The 27,442-nt window shown below is 27.0% G+C and overlaps 2 protein-coding genes across 2 annotated transcripts; one reads left to right on the top strand and one right to left on the bottom strand.

Moving 5' to 3' along the window:
• Positions 1-699: 699 nt before the first annotated feature.
• LOC107443804 (NADH-cytochrome b5 reductase 3) lies at positions 700-16,852 on the bottom strand. The gene is made up of 9 exons (XM_016057799.3): positions 16,337-16,852; positions 15,442-15,582; positions 13,105-13,177; positions 12,252-12,361; positions 6,320-6,449; positions 5,620-5,703; positions 4,961-5,046; positions 2,089-2,188; positions 700-1,153 (listed from the first exon to the last, which is right to left on the bottom strand). The coding sequence occupies exons 1-9, from the start codon at positions 16,352-16,354 to the stop codon at positions 981-983; spliced, it is 915 nt and encodes a 304-aa protein (XP_015913285.1). The 5' UTR covers positions 16,355-16,852; the 3' UTR covers positions 700-980.
• On the top strand, positions 16,709-26,700 carry LOC107443805 (calcium and integrin-binding protein 1). The gene is made up of 8 exons (XM_016057800.4): positions 16,709-16,896; positions 19,587-19,654; positions 19,737-19,771; positions 20,247-20,346; positions 21,979-22,126; positions 23,019-23,134; positions 24,679-24,767; positions 25,545-26,700. Exons 2-8 carry the CDS (start codon positions 19,604-19,606, stop codon positions 25,564-25,566), a joined length of 561 nt encoding a protein of 186 aa, XP_015913286.1. The 5' UTR covers positions 16,709-16,896; positions 19,587-19,603; the 3' UTR covers positions 25,567-26,700.
• The last annotated feature ends 742 nt before the right edge of the window (positions 26,701-27,442 follow it).

Below are 27,442 nucleotides of genomic sequence, written 5' to 3'. Positions count from 1 at the left end.
TCATAATAAAAAAAAAAAGAAATATCTCAATTGGAAAAAGTATTTATTATGAGTAAGGTATGAAAAGGTGTACCTTAAGAAAGTTTGCAATTTTTACTTTAAATGTTCTTCTGTTAAAGCAATGATAAAATTTGAGCAATTATTAAAAGATAAAAAATGAGAAATCTTAATTAAAAAGCTGAAAATATAACAGCTATTACTAATTTATTGGTTGCCAATGGCAACAAAATTTTGTGAGTTCTGGTCATAAAAGAAAGCAGAATTCAGGACTTAAATTTACATTTAAAAATTTTTTTTATTGAAATAAATGAAAAATTTTCCATTTTTGTTTTCCAAAATTTGATGTGTTTCTTTATGAGATCTGCCTCTATGTAGTCTATTCATCTATAGAATTTTTCTTTTACCCTTCACAATTGCAAAGGTAGCTTTTTAACAGGGTTTGGGTTATCACATGTAAAAATATGTCCAAGCTATCTGATACAGTAAGATTTGATAACTTTGGTAGTATTAGATTGTTTGTATGTCATTCTAATATTTTCTATAATTGGTTGACATCAGAAAGGTTATAAGTTAAATTTAAAGAAAGTAATAAACTTTGATGTAGCAGTACAACCTAGAGAAACTATCGCTAGTATTAAGACATTCAGAGAGCAGTCTAATGAGGAATGAAAACTAACAATACAGAATTGATAACTCAGATGCTTGTTAGTAAATTTTATTACATGATAAGTTCTATACATAATCCAATAAGAGTATATTTGTTGTATCAAAAAGTATATATTTGAACTATATGCTGTAAAAAAAGAAACAAAAACTAAACATCTAATATATAAAAGAACAAATGATTCTATTTTATACAAGGTTGAAACATACAAATTAATATGAAATTTTTTAATTTGTAACGTATTCTAATTGATAAAGTTACATATTCTTATGCAAATCTTTACTTTGCATCGTAACTTAATTGATGAAGTTAGAAATTAATATGCAAATCTCATTTTTGCATCATATCCTAATTGATCAAGGTTTGGGATGCATGCAAACTTAATCATGGGAGGAGGTCCACACATAAGGATAAAAGATTTATCAGTTGGAGGAGGAAGATGCTCTGTAATCATTTCAGCAGATATGAAACCAGTACTATATTTCCAACCTAAAATTGTAACCTCATATAATTATCAAGCACATAATTTTCAAGAATAGTAGATAGAATTGTAAATTTCACACATACTTTAAATTCTTCAAAATAAATGGTTTACTTTTCTAAATTCAGAATGTTTTCGTTATTAATTTCCTGAACTATGTACTTTATTTTTAAAATGGGGTCAAGCAACATCATGCTGATTTATTACTCTGGTTTTAGATGTTCAAACATAAAAAAGTAAAATAAAATATTGAATACTTAAGTAACTTCAACAGGTGGTTAATTCTATTGAAAATGCAACACAGAACAGACTAATTAATTAACACCATAATTTAAGTTTTTTTTGAAAAACCTATACCATTATCAGTAAGAGTGAATAACAATTGAACTTATTTAACTAATTGAACTTATTATGCAAGAAATTGTCTTATTCTATAAGCACTTAAAAACACTGCTGTATGGTTACTGGGTCTTTTATATGACTGCTTCAATTAGTATGTTGCAATGGTCAAATAGTTTGGAATAACATTTGTTAAATAAAAATTAAAGCATACATTTTTCAACCATTGCAGAAAGTTAAAGAATAAAATATAATAATTTTGTTTATTGTAATATGGATCCTCCATGTGCAGAACATATTTCCACTGGACTGGACATGTGAGGTCTATAGCATTATATAGGTCATAAAAAATACAATATAAATATTGAGATTTTTGGTGAACAAAAAATATTTTTATAAACTAAATTTGCTACATTCACACATTTTATAAGCTACACTGTAGATGAATAAAACTCATAATATTGTGAAACACTTAAAAAACTTATCAAGAATTTAAGTTAATCAAATTGTAAATTTATTGACTCAGTTCTATAGCTCATAACTGAATTTCCTAGTGTCACTATTAATTAAATACAAAGAAGTATATAGAATGAAACTAGCAAACCTTCTGTAGGACGATCTACAGTAAACCACAATTTAAATCTATTAGGATATTGAGAAGCAAGAGTTTCCAATTCTGTCCTTAGCAATATGTCATTTTCAGTCTAAAACAAAAATACATAATGTATGGAGATTGCTTTTAGAAAAAATAAATTGCAGCTTAAAATAATTATAATTCAACACAATTTTTGGAAATAATTGTAATTTATTTAAACACACATTAAGTGAACACTTAAATTTCAAAAAAAAAAAAAAAAAAAAAAAAAAAAATGATACATATATTTCTGCAATAAATAAAAATATCTTAAAGTAAATAACCTACTTAAGTTGTTTTCAAAAAGGATCCATTCAGATAGAAATTAGCTAAATATAAAACTACAAATTAAGATCATTATATATACACAGTATACTCTTGATATCTCAGACTAGAAAGGACGCTAAATTTTTTTTTGAGATCGCGATTTTTCGAGTTCAAAACTAAATGTTCTAAAAAGTAGAAAAATATGTTCTAAAATATTACTCTAAAAAGTAGAGTCATGAACATATATGGCAACGTTACTTTTAAAAAGTAACGAGTAAAAGTACAAGTATTTTTAAAAAAAGTAACGAGTAAAAAGTAAAAAGTTCATATTTTAAAAAGTAACGAGTAAAAAGTACAAGTAAAACTACAAGTACTAAGCAAAAAAAGTAACGATTTAAAAGTACATTTCTAGGAAATCGAAAATTCAAAGTAACCTAAAATTTTATTGAATAATATTCTTATGCTCTTTAAAGTTTTTGCCAAATTGTTGTCATTTATTTAATTATTTTTAATTTTGAAAGTTATGGATTTAAATTTATTTTTAAATTATAAAGAATATTATAATATAATTTTATAATATAATTTTATAATATAATCGTATAATATAATTTTAAAATCAAATATAGTTTTAATTTCAAACTTTTTATGGATTTGCACGAAAAAGAAATTTTATCTATTGATTTTAATTTTTAGTTTATTATTTTTATTTATTTAAATTACCATTGATTTAAGATTTTTTTACTCTTTAGAGACGCGTTTTAAAAGCACAAACATAAACAAAGCAAACACAGGGTTTCAGATAGCTTTGTGATCTTTGAGCTAGTAAAAAATAATTGAATGTGTAGTATAAGTTGAAACAGAAGGTATTTAAACACGAAGTTAGCTGTGAATGCATGTATATTGCACATTAATTTTATTAATTAAGAAAAAACATAAGCATTCGTTTTCAATTTAATATTTTTTTTTTAGAAAGCTTACCGAGTTTTAGAAAAAAAGTAACGATTTCGTTCGATATTTCCGTTACAAATACTTGTACTTTTTCCCTAAACAAGTAACGAAAGTACAAGTAAAAGTACTAAATTTAAAAAGTAACGAAGTACAAGTAAAAGTACGTACTTTTTACTTGTTCCGGCGGTACAAGTAACGAAAGTAAAAGTACTGCCATATATGGTCATGAAACATAAGAATAACTACTAATAAATATGCATGCAATGATAGTTGAATATAAATCTAAATACAACAATTATAATTTTATTTTTAAAAGTAAGACAAAATAATTATGGATTAAATAGAAAAGAATTGGTTTACAATAAACTTCATTTTTCCGGAAAAATTAATTTTCTATTTCGAAAAAATTTGAGATATTGAGAGTATACTGTTTATATATACACACATATATATATATGTGTGTGTAGACTACCGGACCAGTAGACTACCGGATTTTGCCAGTTTCTTCTGGTCTACTGGTTTAGTTAAAATTCTCCTGGTTTTTGCACATTTTTGAAAATTCTTTAAAACTGAGTAAATTTCCGAAAAAAAAACACCTATTGGATAGAATTTTTGTATAGATTATTGCTTGAATATTTAAATAAGTATTACCAATGCATAATGAAGTGAACCTCATTTATTGAAATCAGTTCAAAACTTTTTTTGTTATAAAATGTTCAGTTTATTTTTATTCAGAACTCTCTTTTTAAATTAATAATAATAATAATAAAAAATTTAAGCTCTCTTTGATGAATTAAATGACTATTAATAATCAAAAGTATGAGTAAACATAATACATAACATTTCAAGTATGTTTAAAGTCAACCATAACTGGAAAATATAGCAGATTTTGATGACTATAAAAATCCCTAAAATTCCCTACGCGTAAAATATTTAGAATATTATGCAACAAATATCATGAAATTTATATTATTTCATAAAATCTACTGGATTTTTTTCTATCCATGTTGCAGCTATGTATACATTACTTCCAAATAAGAAATTTATCATAGCTCAAATACAACTAAGCCAAATGTTTTTTAAGGACATGGCTGATGAATTAAACGTAAATGGGTGAAGAAGTATATAAATTGGTGGTTTTTACATTTTGTTGAAAAATGTTGAACTGAGATACAATGTAATTGAATGCATCTAAGCAAAGATACAATTTACTATTCAAGTAATAAACTATTTAAATCAAATTAGAAAACTTAAGAAGCACGATAAATGATTTATTAATGCATTAAAAGAGAGCCAGAAAACAAGCCATTTAGAAATTTTTGTTTACTTGCCCATATGACACTGACATGAGAAGTTCTTACCTGCCATAAAAAGTATAGTTTTAGAATATCGCAACCTATTAACATGCTTGATAAATTAAAATGTAGTGCCAAAACAGTTTGATAATAATTATTAACTGATGTCTATTTTCAACTGCAGAGCTGATGTTTTATACAGCTTCATGAAACTTAGATAATTATGGTGGATATGTATTACGGCAAGTCATACAAAGTATTACTTTAAAGAAAATGTTAACAAATAGGTAGAAATAATGGCATAATTAAACTATTCAAGAAATCTAAAATACCTGATTTGCAAACAATAACCACAAATTCAATTTGTCATCAGGGTTTCGAAGAACATGTTTTACCAACTGAAGCATTGGGGTAATTCCTGAAATAAATTATTATCTTATTATGAAAAGGTCACAGAGCTTTATTTGACTTAGTTTTTCAATAAAAAAAACTTGAAAAATGTTGTGATTAAAAGTAATCTATTTTAAAGAATAAGGGACAACAAAGCATGAAAAAGTAGTTAAAAAAAATAATTGAAAAGAACATTTTCTTTGCCCCTCACACATGTAGATGACAAATGCAGTCCTCTACAGATTTTCAGATATTTAATTAAATGTTTTTTTAAAAATTATTTCATCAAAAATACTGAAAATAAAATTATTTTTCTTCTCATGATCACACATGAATATTTTTAACTTTATCAAATACTCACTAGATGACTTACAAATTATATCGATTGTCAAATTACCACAAATGCTTGCATCAAAATTTAGTAAACTATAATTTTAGAAAAGGGAATCTATTTATAACTGTTGAATTTTTACAAAAATACAATTAAACTTGTTTAAATAAATGCTCAAGAATATTTTTAGAGTTATGCTAAATATATTTATAACTTAGGAACACATTTAGAGTAACTAAATTTTTCAACAGCCAATAAAAATGAAGTTACCAGATCCACCAGCAATCATTCCAATTTCTTTAGCTTCAAAGGTCTGAGCAGGAGATTTATTATCTGGTTTAACACTGAACTTTCCTAAAATAAATGAATAGAAATATTTACAACTTGTTTTTATTCAAGTACAAATATTCTTTAAATGAACTTAATTGAAATTATATAAAGCAAAAAATAGTTAATCATCTATTTTAATTCTTCAGTAAAATAGAAAATATATATAACAAAATTTATAATAGATTCATTTTACAGATCAAGGAGGTACATACTAGTGACCTTTCATTAGAGATGATCTCCAGATGGATAAATGATTTACCTTTGACCCTTATGCGATGGAATTCTCAATTTTATTGTATCATATCTTGCTGTAGCTATTGTCAAACTCAATTGCATTCAATAGAATATTACAGCATACACATTTTTGTATTTGTAACATAAAATGAAGATTAAAATATGTACAATGAGATAAAAATAGAGTATTAAGTTGACTTTATCACAATCAAACATAACAAAATTGAGAAAAATTTTTTTAGTACTATAATCAGTTTTTGAAATACTATGTAAAGATTACATATTTTATTGAATCATGATTAGGAAGCATTGTGTATCATAAATATGCATAGTCACATAAATATCATCAACAGAAAATTTTCTATAAGTAAAAAAGCAGGCTTTAGTGAAGGAAAATAATAGAAACCTTTTCCTAAGTATTTTAGCTTTCCTGAGGGACCACGAACATCAATGGTCTCGCCTATTTTCATGTTTTCCAAATATTGTGACATCTTACCACCATCAGGGAACTTAGGATGAACCCCTTTGAAGTAAACCTATAAATCATTGAAAACTATTAATATTAAATAAAGAATACAAATAAAAGTATGGAGGGGGAATATACAATTGTACTGTCAAATGTGAACTTTGACCTGCCAACCTCGGACAGTGAAAAAGTCTGAGGTTTTTGGTGATCATGGCATAGTGTTATAAGCAAAATAATAATAAAAATTAAAACATATTAAGGCACTTAAACTATTTCAGCTACCTTTTTGACTTCTAAAAATTATGAAATATTAAATTAATTTATTGTTTTAAAACAGACCAAGTGATCCATTTGCATATTCTAAAAAGATTTTATGAAAAATTTGCCCAAAACAAAACTTTTTCTAGTTTGCCTCCAAAGTTAACAAATTCTTCCATATTTATTTGGATAAAGATCAGAATTGGTTCTGAATTTTTGTTATGTGGCTGAATAGTCTTTCACATTTAAGTGGGTTTGTCAACAGTACCAGCATAAATTTGGCTATCACACTGAAGGAATTACTTTTTTTGTTACTGACTTATTGCCATTTTGTATCGACAAAAAAATGAAAATTTCTTGTATTGTCCTCACAGTGCTTAAAACCAGGGTTGTCTGGTTTTACCCAATTGCTTTTTTTAAAAAATTCAACACAGGATTTCTTTCAAAGAAAAATCTTTTTAGCAATTTAATTTCACATTATTTATGCAAATGTTTTTACTTGAATTATAACGGATCAAAAAAATATTAAGCTTTTTTCGGAAAAACCATTTCAATTTTGAGCTTAATTGCTAATGTGAATCAGTATTACTTAAATAAACATATACAGTATGGGACCCCTAATCCGACAGGACCCGAAATTCGGCACTTAATCCGACCTAATTTTTTATTTTTTTTAAAAGAAAATTTTATTGATAAGAGAAAAAAAAAATCAGTCATATTTTCTCTTTGTTTGGAATTTTTTTCTCTTGAAGTAAGTAACTATATTTTATTTTTTAAAAATAAAAACAAAACATCTATTCCTAAAGCAGTTGAAATTAAAAAGTAAAAACATCTGCATTTATATAGAATAAAGAAAATAAAGAAATGCAAGTTGGGAGAAACTGATCAATCAATCTTGACAGCTGTGCAAGTGCTTTACTGGTTTGTTCCCACATTTCCCTCTCCTGTTTGACCATAAATTAGCCACACCCTTTTGACATTGAAACTTCTTTCTCACTTGGTGCCTTTTTTGTTGCCTTTTTTTAAAATTCAATTTATTTATCTTTTTATTAGTTATTAACTGTTACTTTTTTGTTACTTGTTAACTTGTTTTTTTATTTTTTTATCGTTATTAGTTGTTTGCTTCTTTTTTGTAGTTATTCATTGTTAGTTTCATAGCATTAATTGTTACTTTTCTTGTAGTTCCTTGTTAGATTTTTTTTGCGAGGTGAGTGTAAAAAAAAATGTTAAGTAAAAGAAAAGAAACGATTATTTCTTTTTCGGAGGATTTGGATTATTTCATCTTGAATTATTTCTTCTTGATTATATCATATAGATTATTATTTTAATTAATGAAATTTCTAAAGATGGGACAGTTCTAAATTCACCCCATCATAATCTACAATTGAAAATTAGCTAAATTTATTGATTTTTCTGAAATTAACAGCGTAAATGAATTATCGTAATATATGGGCGCCATATTGGAATTTCCGGAAGAGATCCGAAATTCGGCAAATTCTAAAATACGGAATTTCGTCGTTCCCGTGAGAGCTGGATTCTGGGTCCTATACTGTATATGTAATTTTTAAAAGTTTATGTATCATTGTATTTCTGCAAAAATATAAATAAAATAAATTAATGTGAGAAAATCAAGTCCTTATATCTCTGAAAGGTACTTAAAATAAAACGATCTGCAAGTAATCAATTCTATGTTCTGCTCGTTTATAATGTAATTATTGAATGCGTAATTAAAAATTTCTTTTTTTATTTTGTTCAATATTCATTATGCTTGCTACAACCAAGTGTAAACGGAAATGAGCTATTTTTAATTTCATTTAATATTTTTCAATTTATTTTGTTATCAGTGAAAAAAAATTTTGCAGCATATATGTAGTAAGTGTTATTCATAATTCTAATACAGTGTAAAGTCGCGTATCCGGAATCGGTGGGACTTCCAGAAGTCTGTATAATAGATTTTTCCGTATAATAGACCCCCAAGGTAAACAAAGCTTAAAATGATTTAATAAACGATCTGAATCTAAGAAGCAAAAAATAAATAAACGTTATTTTTAAGGGCGACAATGTTTTAGCATTAGAATATCTAAATCAAATATAAAATATTAGAAAAAAAATATTATTGCTGAAAATATGGAAAACGAAAAAAATTTAACAGTTATGAAAATAATAATCCGCCATTTTGAACTAGAACGATTTAAGCAGGAAGGGGAAATTCATGTCATTCTGGAACAAAGCTTAAAATGATCTAAATCTAAGAAGCAAAAAATAAATAAACATTATTTTTAAGGGGAATAATGTTTTAGTATTAGAATATCTAATCAATAAAATATGAAATATTAGAAAAAAATATTATTGCTTAAAATATAGAAAACGAAAAAAAATTGACATATGAAAATAATAATCCGCCATTTTTAACTAGAATGATTCAAGCAAGAAAGGGAAATTCCCGTCATTCATTAAAGTGGGTAGGTGGAGGAGAAAAATTCACTTCCTCCTTATTTGTGAAAGAAAATAAGTGTAAAGAGGAGATCATTTAAGTTGAGGGTGGGAAAGTAACAAATTATTGTTTTCTCTTCAATCATTGGCTATCAATCAAGCATAAAGGCGGGGCACGCTGATCGGGTTCTCTTTATTTTTTCTTCTATGACTGAAAGAATCTGTTAAAGCGAGAACGTTACCCCCTTTCCCCCCGCCTCCTAAATATTACATGGTATGGGGAAGAACGAATGTTTTGTTTCTCAAGGACGTATATCCTTTTAGACCTATTCAAATTTTCCATTTTGACTCCCCCTCCACCTTAACCCTTGCCCCGTTTACCCTTTTTCACAGTATTTCTTCTTTCAATAAAAAGGTTCCAGGAAATGCCTCTTTTACTAGCCACCTGCATGGGAAAGGAGGGGGGGGGGAGAGGACTCAGTTGCGGTCTTTTGAAAACAAATCTCCCTCTTTTTCCTACATTCCAAGGGAGGCGCGTCACTAACGGTCACTCAATGGTCTTGGTAGATCTCCCCTTTCTGGTGATTTATGGGTTCGATGCGGAAAAGAGAAAATGTGTCAAAAGACTTTTTTTTTTTTTTTAAGGAAAGGGGATGATGGAGAGATGTTTGTTTATTTTGATTGTTAAAAAGTGTCCGGGAAATCGACCCTTCCGGGAAAGGGACTTCCGGATATGGGACGTTTCACTGTACGTCAAAAATAAATTTTTTTATCTGCAGACATAAAAAACCTTTTTACAAAATATAATCACTTAAAATATTTTCAATGATGATTATATTAATTAATGCTGCATTATTATGTTAAACGCTTCATTGAGTTAAAATAAATGAAAAAAAAATTTTTACTCTTCATTTTTTAATATATCATTATTATTGAAGCATATTTATACAATAAGAATTAACAAGAAACCAAAATGACTAGAAACAGCAAAATTGTTGATTTGAAAGAAATATTGTTGGAGTTGTGTGCTAAATATGCAAAAGTCTGCTAGTTAGTCTGTCTCAGGTTTAGTAGAAAATTAATTCAATGGCCTCAGATAGGTTGAAAAAGCTGAGACACAGGCCAAAAGCGTGACAGTAGGCTGATCTATGCACATAAATAGAATTAAACCTAAATTCTGAATTTTTTTTTAGCTTTCTGTGACACAAGCTTAATATTTGGAAATCTTTTTACAAAAACTTAATTAAATATGATGAAAAATAACATTATAAATACAAAGTTAAATAATATTTAAAAGTTAAAATTTTTTCTGAAGAATAAAATAAAGTCCACACTTAATACAAAACTTAATCGAAATCAATAGTGAGAAAAAAACAATCAAAACAAAATAAACCAGAAGAATCAAAAATATGAAATTATTTAATGATATAAAAATAAATATTTTTTAATAAAATTAAATAATCTCAATCAAAGCTTTAAAAAAAATAAAAGTTGAATTAATTTCTAAATTGTCTCTTACTATGTTTAATTTCAGTTACATTTTCACTTAAAAATTTGAGATTTCTACTGCCATATTTAAAGTTAAAACTAAACTTTAAAATATTTAGCACCATACAAAAACTTAAAGAAATCATTAATGCAAGGACTAAAAAAAAAAAAAAAAAACAGGTTTTGTGACGCAAATGTGTGAAATTAATATCTAAGAATTGTTAAAATTTAGCTTTATTTTCTCTTAAAAATCTGAGATTTTGACTGCTGGAGGTATATCTATGTAAACTGAGGTATTTGTATATTTACATGCTTTGCAGCAAACCCCAGAATACTGGTATAGGAAACCTATCTTCAGAAAGGTGATCATTCACATCACACAAGGTTGAAGCTAAACTTCAACGCAATACCATTTTAAATAATGACTTTTGTAGAAAATATTGATGTTAAAAAAATAAAGGCTTGGATAAGCAAATATGTAAAATCAAATTTGAAAGAGTTATTTTAAAGTTAAAATTCAGTCTTATTAACACCAAACATTTTACATTTCCACTAATTTTTTTTTTGTTAGATATAGTTGAAGGTTAACTTCAAAGCTTAAGAGATAATTTAAAAAAATGTTTCTTGTAAAAAATATTGATGCTCCCCCATTTTTTGTGGGGCAAATGTTTGATATTAATACTGTATATGTCTTTTGTAATGTTAAAATCCAGCTGAATTTTAAACAAAAACATAAAATTTTGATTAACATTTTTAGACTTTAAAGTATATGACATCATTTTTAAGAATGATTCTTGTAAAAGATATCCCTGATAAAATTTTTTTTATCACGAATTATCACCAATTTCTGACAAAGTTGAAGCTCAACTTTAAAAGTATGTGATATCCTTTTAAAGAAAACATTGGTTTTGCAATGCAAATTGCGTGAAATAAATTTTTTGTCTATCATAATGCTAAAATTCAGTCTCAATTTCACACAAAGCTTGAGATTTTGAACTACATTTTTAGATAAGGTTGAAACTCAATTTCAAAGTTTATGAACTCAACTTAAAGAATTTACTTATAGAAAATGTTCATGTCTTAAAAATATAGGTTTTATGGAGCAATTGTGTAAATCAATTTTTGAAGTATGCAATCAGAATATCATGCATTGCTTGAAAAAGGTAGAGCAAGCAGTTATCCATCTGAGGTAGAGGATAGTGATGGGTAATACTGCGGAGGCAGTACAAGAACGATTTCTGACTAGACAACTATTCAATTGAAAAATCTTTGAGAATGTCGAGGTCCATCGTAAGCAAAGGATACAGCCTTTATGCTTAGCGCAACAGTGTAGTACACTACTATTTGATTATTAACCTTTGAAAAAGAGTTATTTTAAGGGAAAAAAATATCTAGTTGAAACCCTTTCCCCTGGTAAGAAATAATACAAAAAAAAAAAAAAAAAATTTTGAATACCAAAATTTTGAATTATATTCTATTATAACAAAATCTTGGTTTATGATTTACAATGAAAACACAAGACTATAAAATAAGTATGTATGAATTGGGCTGCTTTAACAAGATGTTTGAATTTAAAAGTTTAATCATGAAAAATATAAAAGGTGATACAGTTAACTATTAATATAAGCTATATTAATCAACTCCTATTGGCTATCTTTGAAATGAAGTTAAAAATATTAATATGGGAAGTTACTTTAATGACAAGATCAATATAGCCTCTATCTTCTTCGTCACTAGATACGGGAGTGTATGGGCGAATCACAATGTTTCCATCAATTTTGGCACTGAGAAAAATATGCTGTCCTATAAAGTCATACAAAAAGTGAATTTTATTAATGCATGGATATTTTATCAAAATATCTTTTTTAAATGTACAACATTAGATAACATAAAAATTTGAAGGAAAAAAAAAAAACTGTCTTCAAAATTAAACCAAAAGTGAAAAAATAATAAAAAAGGAGAGCATATTAATTTTATAGCCACAGGCATGTATATTTAACAAGATGTTGATAATCTAAAGAATTATAACAGAAGGTAAAATAAAACAGTCAACTTTTCGGTCAATAGCCTTTTTTTTACAATACTTGATAATAAATTATGTAACAACATTAATATTAAGTTACAGTATGTTAAAATATTCTAAAAAAATTAGCTAAATGACAAAGCATGGAATGCTGAAGGATATTTTTTTAAGCATCAATTTAAGAAATCTGCATAAAAATACAAATGGTACCTCATAATTAGGTCATTTAACCTTTTGTTATAAAGCCAAATTTGTATTTATAAAACCTGTTTCATTGAACTAAATAAAGGGTTTGAAATATATATATTTCATTTTATAAGGTAGTTAAGATAATGTGTTTTTACAGTTGTCAATATAATTTTAAAGTTGCTATCATTACAAAATAAATGAATGTGTAGAACTTATGTATTTAACAATTTATTATCTTTCAAAAGATGTTAAAAACACTGCTCTGAAAAGTTTTACTATTAGTGACTGCATATAAAGTTAAAAATTCGCATTAAAATTAAGAATTATACTATACCTATTGGAAGACCTAGGATATGATTACTACTTGGCAATATGAAACGAAATCTTCTTGTGTCATGGTTAATAACCTGAAAATAAGTAGAAGTCAATAATCTGAAATTAAAAAATATAAAGCTTTTATTCTTCAAAAGGAATAAGAAAAATCTTTTTTCATCTACTGAAACATTATTTAAAAATCATCAATTTGAAACATAATTCACTAAAAATTTTAAAACAATTGAAATATATTTTTAATCAACTATAACAACAAAGAGTTTATCACACCAAACAAGATTGCTGTTAAATGAATGTAAAACTAGTTTTATTATTATCCTTGAAGTGTAGCTTTTATATTATCCTGAGACTCAGTGCTTTATAAATTAGTAATCACTGATTTACAATAGGAGTTTTTTAATTTTTCGAAGTCAAAATTATAAAGAAGCTATCTTTCATATTGATTCTTAGGTGACAATCTTGGCCTTTTGCTTCAACCAAAATGATGACTCTGCAAGACTTTCTATGACAAGTACTCTTGTCGACAATATCATAAACAAAAATTACTTAAAAAGGATTCCAAGCAAAAAATTTGCTGATCAGGTTTTGAAGGATGTTTGCAAATCGCTTCACTCATCTTACCCTTAACCCAGCAGTTTTTTTTTTGTATTATACTTTACTTTTTAATCAAAAGTAAAAATTAAAGAATGACTTTTTTCCGATGTAGATAATGGGAATTAATTTTCAAATAAAAAATTGAGTGTGTACAATTAAGTGTTAGATATGCGTCTTAGATATATACTACAGGTTAAATGTACACCGGATACGTGAAATTGTTGATATAAATTTTAATATTTCATGTTAAAAATACTCCCTCCTATTTCACCTCCAATTTAAGTTTTTTGTCCAAATCACAGTAGATTTTTTTTTGTTGAGAAATTTGGGCTTATTAGAAACACGATAGGAAGGTTGTTTCCCAAGATAATTAGTAAAGATCACATAATTATCAAGGTCTTAGTGAATTTTATGTTAACAAGACACATGCATTCATTTTTACAATATTTCATATATTATGTTCTTTGATATATATTTAAAATAGTTATTGCAAGATTGTTTGGGAGGCTTAAGTAAGACTTTTTTTTTTCCTTACAAATTGTTAATAGTGAGCTAGACAATTTCTTTATTCATCTGATTTATGTAAATGTTTATTATTGTTGTAGTTTCTGCAGCATGTTAGTTTTTATTTATTTACATACATAGTTTTATATACCTATATTAGTCTGGGTAGAGAATATCTAATCTTTCCCAAAAATTGTTTACTACTTTACGAGCAAACTTTTTGTTTCATTTATATTAATACTTGATTTTATCCTAATTTGGTAGTAGAAATTTCAAATCTGAAATCCTCATAAATGAAATTGCAAAGGAATCCACGCTCGGTAACGTCACATACTGCTAGAAAGAGGGAACACAGAACCGGGAGGGGGCTTTAGTCCCTTCATATTTTATAAAAGAAGGGACACAGCCCCTTCTAACATTAAATTTACAATTAAAAAAAAAAAAGATATTTTTTTTGTGTCTGAATTCTAAAAAATTTTCTCTATTTCAAGCGAGCTTTAACATTTTCGTTTTGCTTGCTATTGCTATAGCAGGGAAAAATAAATTTCAATGTTTTTGCTTATATATTTATATATCCTCTAACATTATGCTGAATATAAATATTACCTGTAATAAATATTTATTCTAGAATATTTGAGGTAATATTTTCATTAATTAAACTAACAGCGGCTTTCTTAAGCCTTAAATGCATTCATTGTTATTCATCTTGTTCTTATGTTTCCTAAATGAATATTTAGGATTGATATAGAAAAAAAAAGACATTGAATAAAAAGGAATTTTCTACAGCTTTAAGACTACACTGGCAAAGCAAATCAAATTATTATAAAAAGAATTAGATTTTTATTTTTTAAGTTATAAGGCCGTTTTTAGCATAGCCTGGGGTGCATAAACGCCTTCCACCAACACAACAGAGGACTAAATGGATTTTAATCATATCTTATAGTAATCTCATTTTCAAGCTAAACTTTTCTCTTTTGTTGGCCATTTCATTGTTGCTTAAATCTACTAGGTCATGGCACATCAAGGTTATTTTTTTTCAACGTCATGGAACATAACGAGAATGACAATTTCCTATAGTTTTCAATTCCTTTTTGGTAGTACATTAATATATAGAATATAAACTTCATATCTATAGAACTATTAAAATTTTTTTTATTCTTTTATAAAATATCAACACTGTAAGAAGAAAATCGCAAAAATTCAACAAAAATACTAAATTTTTATTCTTAAAATACATTACTTCTTTTTCAACAAGCTCTACACTATATTTCACAGTGGGGTCTTTTAAAAGTTTCGGTGGATCTTTCTTCCTTTTAAGAATAAAGTGGACCAGTATGGCTGTAATAGTCAATACACCAAAAGTGACAGCAAATGGTACCACCTATAAATATCAAAAAATATAATAATAAATAAATAGATTAGCATATGTATTTCTTTCCTTCTTAATTACTTTTACAAGAGAAATTTCAAAACATTATTCCATTTTGGATTGTTTTATAGTTCAAAACAAGTTATAAAATATTTAAACTGAAAATTTTTATTTATTTCCTTATCTCAATGACTTTTGTGAGTTCTGTTACTTGATACTGTAACTCAGTAATATCATGTTTTCCACTATATTAAAAAATATAGGATGCAGATTCAATCGATTTAATTCAAATGCTATAAAGTCTTATCACAAAAATTACGACGATTTTTAGGATGAATAACTTTTGAATGTTAGTTACATAATTTCCTACACTTTTTTGGGGGGCAAATATGTTATGGGTAACACTGAAAAGCTACCACTTGCAAATATTAGTAGATTTACTTAATATTCACCAAACATTTTCAGTTTTTGAATACTGAATGTTTTATGCCCGGTGAACTGAAATGTTCGAACATTCGTTGTATACAACGAATTTTTGAAAAATTCTAGTTTTAAACAGTCATCCAAAACAAATCTAATTTGTAAGGATTTCTGAATTTTTATATTATTATTAATAGATAAAGAGAAAAAAATATTTTTGTTTTAATAGCTAAGATATCAGAAATATACCGATAATATACACTGTAAGAAGGATTCTAAGGAAATAATTATAAACAGTTTCTAAAGCGCTGTAAACAGCAAGATAAAGCACAAAAATTCTACTAACATTAGAGGCAGAATACATATTTTCAATAGCTTAATTGCAATATCAGGCCTGAACAAATATCCTTGCATTAAAGGTTATGTTTCTCTGTGCGTTTCTTTAATCACGAGCAGACAACAGTACTAAAATTGATGGATTGCTTACTGATAATTCAAACTGAGCATTTAGCTCTTTGTGTGAGATATTCCTTAAATGATATCTTCAAAGTTCAATGTGGGACAAAATATATTGATTTTATTTATTAAATTTTTTAAGTGTTTATTTCTTTATATATATTGCTTAATAATTGTTAATTATTTTCAGCAATTGAGATATTTCGTAAACGTGAAAACCATCAGCAGATCTTAATTTGCACAGAGCTAGGTAGGCAAAATCGACGTCTGGGATTTCTTTTTGTTTTCTTTTCTGACATAAGTTCCAAAAATAAAATCTGGTCATTGCCTTATGTTACTTATTTCTTACCGCAACTTATTTTGAAGTTGATATGACGTTCGTTACAATTTATTTCTAAGTCTGAATGGCGTCGGCAAGATCTTAAGTGCTTCAACGTATGCGTTTAAAATGTAAGTAAATCATTTACATTTATTGTTTCATTTTAAAATAACCAAGTTCGCTATTGTTTTATAAACGAAATCTTTAATGTCATTGTTAGATTTTTATTTATTATTTATTTAGACATTTTTTTTATTATTTTGCATCTAATTAAAGACTATATTATAAAAAATACAGTTCAACGAACTAATTAATTCATTGTAAAAAAATTAATAAATTCGTTATCGCTTGATATATATCAGTGCAAGTGGTATAAGACAAATTTACAAGACAGTGTGTTCCAATGGAATAACGACAACTGGAAAGAAACTCGGGAATATTTATCCTATACAAGTATTTTTAACTGATCACCACCACTGTCATTTGGCAAAATTTTACTGTAATTTTGGTTTTTAGAGAAATTTATTGTAATAATTTTACTTTTATCTCCGTATACTCCCTGGGGTGGGTCGGAGTTCAACCTATCTTATCCTATACAAGTATCTGCGCCTAAATAATTGCTAACTTTTGGCGACTTCCTGGCAATAGCATGCAAGATTCGAACAAAAAAAAAATATGTTACTGAAGGTAAATAGAAGGTATACTTTTAGCCATTCCCGGCAACCACCACATACTTTTATAAAAAAATTTGTAAGCTCAAAAACTGTTTGGTACGCTGATGATTGTAGTTGGCACGAACAGGTACTGATACAAAAATATCCTTCTAACATGTATATAAAGTAAGTCTATGTACAAATGCATATCTACAAGTAATAGATCATTTCTTGCCCTAACGATATAGAAACGGAATATTGACTGCTTAAAATAGATGGGAAAGAAGTCACATACCAAAACAAAACCACTAGTGTTAATAGCGAATGCCTAATCCTAATATATCTGCCATGGTTATACATGACTTAAAATTTATAATGTTACATATTATTTAAGAATCCCTGGAGAAGAGTAGCATTAAAATTGTCCCAGGTTTCAATGAAGTAGCCCTTAGATCAGTCACAAACTGAAACTGTTTGTCTTTGGTATTTACAGTCTTACTGAGGGTACTCTTTAACATTGTTTTGATGATTGAGATTAAGGGAAAGGGCAAGCCATTCAATGATATTCATCTTATTTTCTAAAAATCATTCTTGAGAACATTATTCAATGTAAATTTAGGTATTGCCCTATTGGAAAATACAATTTGGCTCAACAATTATATCTGCAAATGGTAGGAAATGGGTTTCTAAAATTTTTTGTTAATTGGTAGCCTCTTCGGCACTTGGGGGGAAAAAAAACCAAATAAAGTTTTCCACCATATCAAGAGCTTTTCCACGATGTTAATGGATCTTTATTTTGTGGTATATTGGAGAAAAAATAGTCTCTATTTCTCGTGCCATGTTAACGGAACTTAAATTTGTCTTGGCAAATCAAAATTTTCCTTGTTATCCTACTATGTACTGTATTGTTTTATTTCAGGAAGTTTAATACTATCATAAGACACTCACTATTTCAATTTGATTTTTAATTTATTTTTAAATTAGAAAAATATTTTAGGAATTTTCACTTTAGAATGTGCCAAATCCTCAAAATCTTTTTCCAACTAAATGAGTTCATTTTGTGTGATCAATTAAAGTCAAAAGAGGTGTTTTATATTTCCACCAACATCACCTTTTGTGCTTGATCTAGTAAAATATTTCCAACTACCTTATGCTTGGTTATTCATAGGATAATTTTTCTATAAACTTGTGTTTATGTTATGATCAAGATAGATCACTCCATAATAACTTCATTTTTGTCACATATTCTGGTAAATATTTTTAAAAATTTAATTGGATAGTAATTTAACTTATAAAAATATCATGTTTTTACATTTGACTTTAATAATCTTGTAAATTACATATGTTTTGTATAAACTTTGATAAAGAAACACTGCTTATATGAATAGCAGAGCTATAGTTCTATTACAGAGGAAACTTCAAATTTTGTGTATTGTAAAATCTATTTGAATTGTTCTTATTTCTATGACTTTCTGTAATTTTCAAGTTTTCTTTGATTCTTGCCTGTTTCTTCATTGGTGGTGAATCTTGTATCATTTTGTCATGTACATATTATCTCAATAGCTACCATTAAATTTATTCATTTTTTTTAATATCTTAAATCATTAAGTTTTATTTAGCCTTAATTCTCGAAATTTGGAAAATAAGGATTTTTTTCTTTGATTCTTTCAGTTCTTGTTCCTTTTGCTTTTTGCCTGTGATATATTTATTGAAAATAACCGAAAATAAACTGAGTAATTAATTCACATCTTCTTTTTAATGAAAATAAAAAATATTTTTTTCAGAAACTTGAAATTATTTAAAAAATATATTAAAAATATTTTTTCTCAAAATTTCAGAATCAATATTTCGCATTAGTGTTTAAAAGAGCTATAATTATTATTTGAATATAATTACATTCTAATTATAAGAGAGAGTCTTATTTTATATAATAACATTAAAATAGACTTATTTCAGTTGCAATGGAATGCGGCTATTTCACCTCAACACTATTTGCTTTCGTGTTCAGTCATAATTAAGCTTCTCATGTAGGTGGAACAATTTTGTCATGTTTGTGTTTGTTTGCCAAGGCAGTAGATTTCTATGGTGTGCCTGGCAGAACAACTTCTCTTTATTTTATTGTCTAAATAATATGTTATATTAATTATTATATTAAAAATCTCTTTTAGACTAAATTTCAATTATAATGGGGCAAAAACAGAGTCTTCTTCCCGAAGAAAAAATAAGAGAGTATGAGGTATTGAATTATTTTAAACCTCATGTTTTTTAACTTAGTTTCTTTCGTTATTTACTCATTATAATTCTTTTTTCTTTCATAGCTCCTCACATATCTCAATGAAAAAGAAATAATTAAGTAAGTTTTTCATTTCCAAAAAAGTGTTTAAGTGTTTTAGGATTATTTTGTATACTTTTTTAAAAAATATAAATAAATGATGCTATATTATTTACTGAAGAATCATCATACTGATCTCATCCTTTCACTACTTATAGACAAATTATATTTTTGCATTGAAAATATTTCTAAATGTGAAGCACAGGAACAAAAAATTCATTCCTGTGGTATACTGTTTTGAGACTGTTTTTCTTGTAAGGTTCCAAGTAATCTTAAATAAACTTTTGTTTGATTTTTCAGAGAATATTTATGTTCTGTGTAAGGGTAAAGTTGATTTATGCATAACATAAACTATTTATCAAAGAAGGCAACATTAAAATGGCTTTAGTTGTAATTTGCTCAAGGCCATGTAATTAGTATTATGATTCTGTAAGTTAATGTTGAAGGAGGCTTGTAATGTTAGAGACTTATTGACAAACTTACAAACTATTTTCAGAGCTTATGAAAGATTTCGTAAATTGGAGCCAGATATTGATCCCAAATCCTTTAATCCTGCATTATCATTACTAAAGCTTGATGAATTGCCAGAACTACAGGTATTTTTTAAATGCTTAAGTACTCATGATGTTTTTGGCAAACATTAAGAGTTAATTTTATTTATACTCCTTGAAAAGTTGCATTTCTCCATATGAAATATGTAGAATTTTTTTTCTGTACCTATGTGAAAATAGATTTTGATACATCCTGTATAGGTTAGTTACGTTTAGAACAATGGTAAAATCCGCAGTAAAAACCATGGTTTCTAAATTTTTGTCTTTAACTCTTACACGCAAAACTTTCTTAAACAGGCCCAAACTCTACTATTAAAAAATTATCCTGAACTTGATTTTATAGAAGTTGGCAAACTTAACAATTTGTTAGTCAAACAATTACTATTAAAAGATAAATATATCTAATAAAAACTAATTAAATTGAAAAAAAAAATGGTTTTATATAACTACAATTACGTAAATTTTAATTATAAAGTTTTATTAACGTTATTTGAATCTGCAATTATTAATATTATTTGAATATTTGATTGTATATATTTGATTGCATATATTTTATATTATTGCTAAATAGTATTTTTATCAACTAGCAAGTAGCTAATTGAAAAAGAAAAAATCAAATGCTAGTTACAGAAAAATGAAGTAGCAAAAATTGCTATTAACCTCTTATATTCCGGTTTTTCTTTTGCTTTTTCATCTCTTTGTACGAAGTTTTTCGAATTCTGATAATTTTAACATGACATTATAATGGCATGACGTTATAATTAGAGTAATGCTCGATTAACGATTTCATGATGAATCTGGGTCATTTTCCGATTGTTTTATTAGTAATTATTTATCGCTTTTTTGGCATTTTCAGTGTGGTTTTTAAAATTCTGCAATTTAATTGAGATGTTATTTGGAAATGCGAATTTTGAGTTAGGACACTAATCACCTTTTGACTCGATAGTTTCGTGGTAATTCCGTTTTAAAATCATGTTGTTTTCTGATCCTTTTTCAACAGTTATTTATCACTATTTTTGGTTATCTCCGCATGTTTTTTTTTTTACCTCTGATAAATATAATATGAGAATGAGATACCTGAAGTTCGAATTAAAATAACTACTTTTTAATGTGCATAGTTAGCGATGATTCCATTGTAAATACTCTGTTTTTTATAGTCTTCTTGCCGTTTCTACATAGTTTTTCAATTTCTAATCTTTTATTATAATGCTATTTTGGGATCCCAGTTTGGCTCTTTTATATGCAAGATTTATTGTAATGTAGTTACTTGAATTTTTAACTTGAAATTCAGAATATTTTACAGCTATGTGAAATAATGAATCATTATTTAAGTGATTCATTACCTTGAATGGGTATACTTATTTACTATACTTTTGTTTTATTGTAACATCAAACTGATATGAGCTAATGAAAATTTACTTCTATGGTTCTTTGTTCTGTTCTATAAATCATTTCTCCTAAATAAAGCAATTAGGAAAAGCTGAACTATTTGTTTTTGCAAGGGTATATAAGGTTGAATTGACTTACATATGGTACATTTAAAGTTATTTTAATTACTTTATTTTGTGAATTTTCCTTCAACAATTAACTGAGTTGCCTTCAGTGTATTTATATATTTAAACTTGCAATGACTATCTTGTTATTTTTTAAATGATGTTAAGTGCTTTTGACTTTCAGGTAAATCCTTTTAAAGATAGGTTAATATATTTATTCACCGATCCAACATCTAGATGCATGAGTTTTGAAGATTATCTAGATATGATGTCTGTGTTTAGCGAGAGAGCTCCTATTTCATTAAAAGCTGAATATGCATTCAAAATATATGGTATGAGATAACTTCTTTTTGTATATATAGTTTCAGATTGTATATAAAAATATTTCTTATTGTTTAATGAAATCATTTTTAAGTTATGTGCACCAGAGTTATGTAAAAATGTTGTCCATTTTGAATAAGTTTACTCAATGATATCAGGTGGATCATTCTCATCAAAAGGTGCTAAAATAGTTTCTATATTTATTTTTAATTTTTTAATAATCATAAATAAGTTCTGAGATATATACATAATTTTGCCTACATTTTAACGATTTAAATCACTTGTGCATTTAATATTCTCAAGTTAAATGTCTTTAGTTAGGACCTCAGTCTCAGAAATTTCTCGTATTGATCTGCAACATCTTTAAAAATTCTAAAATTTTTCTCTAGAGCATGGTACAAAATACTTGCATTTAAATGTTTCATTTTATAAGTCTGTAAGTTTTAAAAGGAAAGAATCTACAGTAGATTTTTTAATGTTCCCATAAACTTTCAGCCTAATTAATATTAGGATAACTTTTTTAAATGAAATTTTTTTTCAACATAAAGTCAACTTTTTTAAAGAAATTTGTCACCGAAAATAGACATCTTACCCTAGTAGTCTTTAGGAGAATTTTTTCGAGTTAAACTAATCTGATTTTTGTATTATATATGTGAAAATCTTTGATAATTTTTTATTTTTAGTCCAGTGACAATTTGGGTACCAGTATCACTCGTGATAATTTATTTGTTCTTTTCTATGCAAACCATAATATAAAATAAACCCAATTGTCCGAAATATAGTTCAAATGCAGCTTAGAGTTTCCTAGTTTTTTTTAGAACTACAGAATGTTTAGACTAATTAAAAGAAGCTAATCAGTTTTTCTTTTAATAGCGCATTCCTTTGTTAAATTTTTTTTTTCAGACTTTGATGATGATGATCTTTTGTCCAGAAATGATCTAAAAGAAATATTGTCTCGGTTTCAAGTATCTGAATTTAGCGGTCTGGAGCAGAGTGATTGGGAGGAGATTCTCAATTTTGTATGTTTTATAGCTATTTACAAATTTATTTTCTTTATCCTCAAAATTATAACCTAAACTAAGGGAATTGTTATAACTTGGAGCCCTTTAGAGAGGGTCACCTGCCATTTTTGTTTTAATAAATAGAAACAGTGAGAATGTTAGTCTTTGTGTAATACAGGGTATTTTTGCAATTTCTTTTTTATACAAAAATGCAAGATAGACTTAAAAGTTCATATATTATTTTCAGTCATCATTGATTTGGTGGTAGAAGATGAAAATGGTCAGAATTTATAGTTATTTAATAATAATAATAAAAAAAATTTGTTTAAAAAATGTTTTTTTACTCATTTGAATATCATGAATTTGAAAGACATTAATTAAAATTCAGCTGAATTCAATTATGCAATAAAATTGTTTTTGGAGGGGTTGTGAACTTAAATTATTGAAAGGTGTAAATTTGTTGATACGGCAATGATCTTGAAAAGCGTAAATTCATGCTTTGATAAAGATTTTTATTTTGGTGGCTATTCAAAAATATTTGCACATAGAAATTAATCAATACATAAAAGGAATTTTTTGTTATACTTGAAATAGATTTTAGTCAAGTTTGCACGGAAAGTAGGGACCGATTCATGATTTCTATCTTGATGCCAATTTTTGTCAATAATTATGGCAAAATCTAAACTTTTTTGAAAAATTATAATTGCATTTGAAATGTAGCTTTAATAATTAAAAAATTTACCATGCCGGTGGCTGAGTGGTAGCGCCTCGCGCTCCCGTGCCACAGGTTCTGAGTTCGATCCTCGGGCTGAGTAAGGTTGACTCAGCCTTTCATCCCTTCAGTGGGTCGATAAATGAGTACCAAGCATGCTTGGGAACTAAACACTGGGGGTTTTGCGTTCGGCTGACCACCTAACCGGAACATCTGCTCCAGCACCCCAGAGCCCAAGGTCAAGAAAACTGAGATGGGCACAGTAGACCTTGGCCCTACTGTGGTAATAAGGCTTAGTGAAATTATTTTGTGCTAATATTTTCTAGGTAGGGCAAAATTTTAAAATAAAATTCAAAATTTGAAACATTAAGGTAATAAATTATTATTAGCATATTAAATTATATTTTCATAAAAGTATTGCCTGTTATGTAGAAATGTAGAAATTCCAATTTTCAAATAGTTTAAAAGTAATAAATAAATTTATTTTGCTGGTATTTTTTTTATTTTCTTTGTGACGGTGCCAATTTTGATAGTAAAAGTTATTGAAGTTTCTGGTAAGTAAAATTCAGTAGAAAAATTTACTTGCATTAGTCCCTTAAGTCCAGTTCCTCACACTGCCTATTTCACTTAGGCTTGCTAATTTATAAGAGGACTGCTACCTCATCAGTTCTGCCTGTGTATTGCACTTTTCAATGTTTGAATGTCCTTGTGATGTGGGTGTGTGAAGTAGTGACACAACTAAAAATTAAATTCTTAGCACTATATTTTTTAGTAGAATATTTTAATTATTTGAATAAATTTTAATTACTAGAAATTTTTTTTTGTTGATTGCTTTGAATTTATTTTGTAGGCTATGGAAGATGCTGATATTGATGAAGATGGATATATAGCTTTTACTGAATTTTCCCACCTTCTACAACGACTGGTTGATTTTCCAAGGTATTTTAAAATGCTGCTTATTTTTTTTTGCTATTGATTTGGATTTTCCTGGTATATTCTTCAGCTGAATATCTTCTGAGATCAAGAAATTTTTATTGCATGTTTAACTCTAATTATAAACGTTATGTTTTGGTTAACTGTAATTCAGTTTTGAACATTCTTGTCCAAAGTAAGTGTGCAGCTATTTTTCAATCTAGGAATGTTTATAGCTTCTACACCTGAAAGTTTTAGTTTAATGTTATGAGTTTACATCAAAATGTAAAGAATAGGGCAAAATTGTCTATACTGCTAGAAGTAATAGATTATGACAGATTGTGTTTCAGTAGAAGAAATAAACACTTTTTAAAATATATTTTCGTTTTTCAATCATTTCATTCCTGAAAGGAGCATAAAGCCTTAGTTATACCTCTCCATTTCACCTAATTTTTAGCTAACTGCATTATCTTTTTCCAACCTTTACTTATAACTTTGATTTGTCTCTCAATGCCTCTTTGCTAAGTCATCGTTTTTCTTCCATTTTTTCATTTACCTATGGGAGTGTAATGCTAAGTCTTTCTCTTCTTAAACCTATGGAAGTGTAATACTAAGTCTGTCTTTCCTGAAATTTTTCTAGTATTCTCTATACATTGCCATTCTATCTCCACTTTCTATTTTTGATCTATATATATTATAAATTCGCTAAATTGTTTAAAATTTTGTAATAACTATTATTTATGGTATAATTTTACTTAGGTCTTTAAAAAATAACTTTTAATTGAAATTTTCTTACATTTTTAGCACTTTTGTTATTCGGTTGTAAAGTTTTCATGGATGTTAACAAGACTGCCTCTGCAATCTATTTTTGGATTGAAGTGCCTTCTGATGCCAAGAGAATGAAATAGTCTTTGCTAAAAAAATTTTTAAATTTGTTATCAATATTACTTTTTAAGAATTTTTATATATTACTATTTCTTTGTTGTAAGGAAAAAGAATTGGTACTTAAATACAAATGTAAACTTTTTTAGGAAATATTTATGAAGAAAGTATAAATGTTATAATTTTTCATGATTACATTGAATTAACTAGAACCTTATTACCTCAGAATATTACCTAAAGCCTTTTTTTGGCTTTTAACACTTTTCAGTATTTTCTTTTTAAAAGTAGTGAATATCAATTTTATATTCTTAGCTTATTTATACTACAGTGGCAAGTCCCATACCCAGAATCATTGGGAGTTTAGCTTGTCGGAAAAATAGAATTTTCCGGCGAGATCCTCAAGCAAAGATCTAAACATGCATGTTACGAAAAAATATTGTTATTGTTTAAATTATATTTATACAACCATTTAATCAAACGAAGAATATTGCTTAAGATAAAATAAATGCAGTTAAGTGTAAATGGAAATTTACAGATGATTAGAAACAGTCCTAGTCAGCATAAAATTTAGAAATTAAAGTCTCCAATATCTAATTTTTGAATAAGTTCAACTTTTTTTTATAGATAAAATTGTATTTTTTGTTTGTTTGCCATGAATAAGTGTGCTTTGATGACATAAAAAATGCAAGGAAAAGATAATGGCATTATTCAATTAAAAATGTAAAAAAAGAGAAAATATTCAAAATTTAAAATAATATGAAGCATTGAATATCTTGGTGAAATTTGATGTAACATTTCACTTCTTCAGCGTAATTCTTGATTTGCTTAGATGAATTTTGCTGAAACTTGTTTAATACTTTTTCTATTAAACTTCAGATTTTGATAAAGGAAGAAAGAATTCCCTTTATTGCTTATTTTATCATCAATAATCAAAGAAAGAAAAATATTTCCCAAGGCTATGTTTCCCTTTAAATTTTTTCAGGTTTTTCATTTTCTCCCTCATTCCTTTAAAAAAATGGTTTCTTTATTTTACTTGGTGTTGCATACCCCCCCTTTCTTCAATCAAAGAAGAAAAAAATAATGAGAAATCAGAAAAAAATATACTGAGAAAAAAGCATGTTTTTCTTGCCATGTGCTATAATTGTTCAGATGTTACTAGAGGACAAGGGTCTCAATCCTGATTTTTTTAGTGCACTTTTTTCAGTGTTAAAGGTGAAGAAAGAAAAGAAACAGTTTGCCTTTCACATGAAATTTCTTACTGATGTATGACTGTGAGAATCTCACTATATATATATATATATATATATATATATATATATATATATATATATATATATATATATATATTCATTCAAAGTATTCTATAACAGATTGTATACAAAAAAAGGATTTTTGTAGATAAGGGTAAACATATATATTTTAATTGTTAAAAAGTGTCTGGGAAATTATAGATGGGCTATTATAATAGACTATTCTGGAAAATGGATATTTGACTGTGGGATTTTGTAAATGCATTTTTTTAACTGGTACATTACTTGGGAAAATAGTTTTTGAACCTCATTTATATCTATTATTTATACTTACATTTTTTACCTGTTTTACTTTTTTATTCATTAAACTTGGATATTGCAACTAGTTCTTCTTTTAAAGATAAGCATTATAGTTGTAGTAATTTGAAAATATTTGTCATTTTCTTGATAAAATATGATGAAAATTTTTTTGTGATACAATTTAGAATTATTGTTTCAGTCAGTCCAGTTTCACCATATTGTTAATTTAAGTAAGAAAGCTTTACACCTATAAATCTGTTATTTAGTTTT

Source organism: Parasteatoda tepidariorum, chromosome 12 (genome assembly GCF_982258835.1).
Source record: "Parasteatoda tepidariorum strain Cologne lab strain chromosome 12, Ptep-v5.0, whole genome shotgun sequence".
Classification (NCBI taxonomy): domain Eukaryota; kingdom Metazoa; phylum Arthropoda; class Arachnida; order Araneae; family Theridiidae; genus Parasteatoda; species Parasteatoda tepidariorum.
This window is presented reverse-complemented; position numbering and strand designations above follow the sequence as displayed.

What these genes read in the sequence shown, in the direction of transcription:
- LOC107443804 (XM_016057799.3), bottom strand. An exon ending in AATGATTGCTGGTGGATCTG is followed by an intron (nt 5,047 to 5,619) that starts GTAACTTCATTT and finishes AATTTATTTCAG; the next exon opens with GAATTACCCCAATGCTTCAG. An exon ending in TGTAGATCGTCCTACAGAAG is followed by an intron (nt 1,154 to 2,088) that starts GTTTGCTAGTTT and finishes TTACAATTTTAG; the next exon opens with GTTGGAAATATAGTACTGGT.
- LOC107443805 (XM_016057800.4), top strand. Translation starts at nt 19,604, where the DNA reads ATGGGGCAAAAACAGAGTCTTCTTCCCGAAGAAAAAATAAGAGAGTAT. An exon ending in AAAAAATAAGAGAGTATGAG is followed by an intron (nt 19,655 to 19,736) that starts GTATTGAATTAT and finishes TTTCTTTCATAG; the next exon opens with CTCCTCACATATCTCAATGA. An exon ending in GGGAGGAGATTCTCAATTTT is followed by an intron (nt 23,135 to 24,678) that starts GTATGTTTTATA and finishes TTTATTTTGTAG; the next exon opens with GCTATGGAAGATGCTGATAT.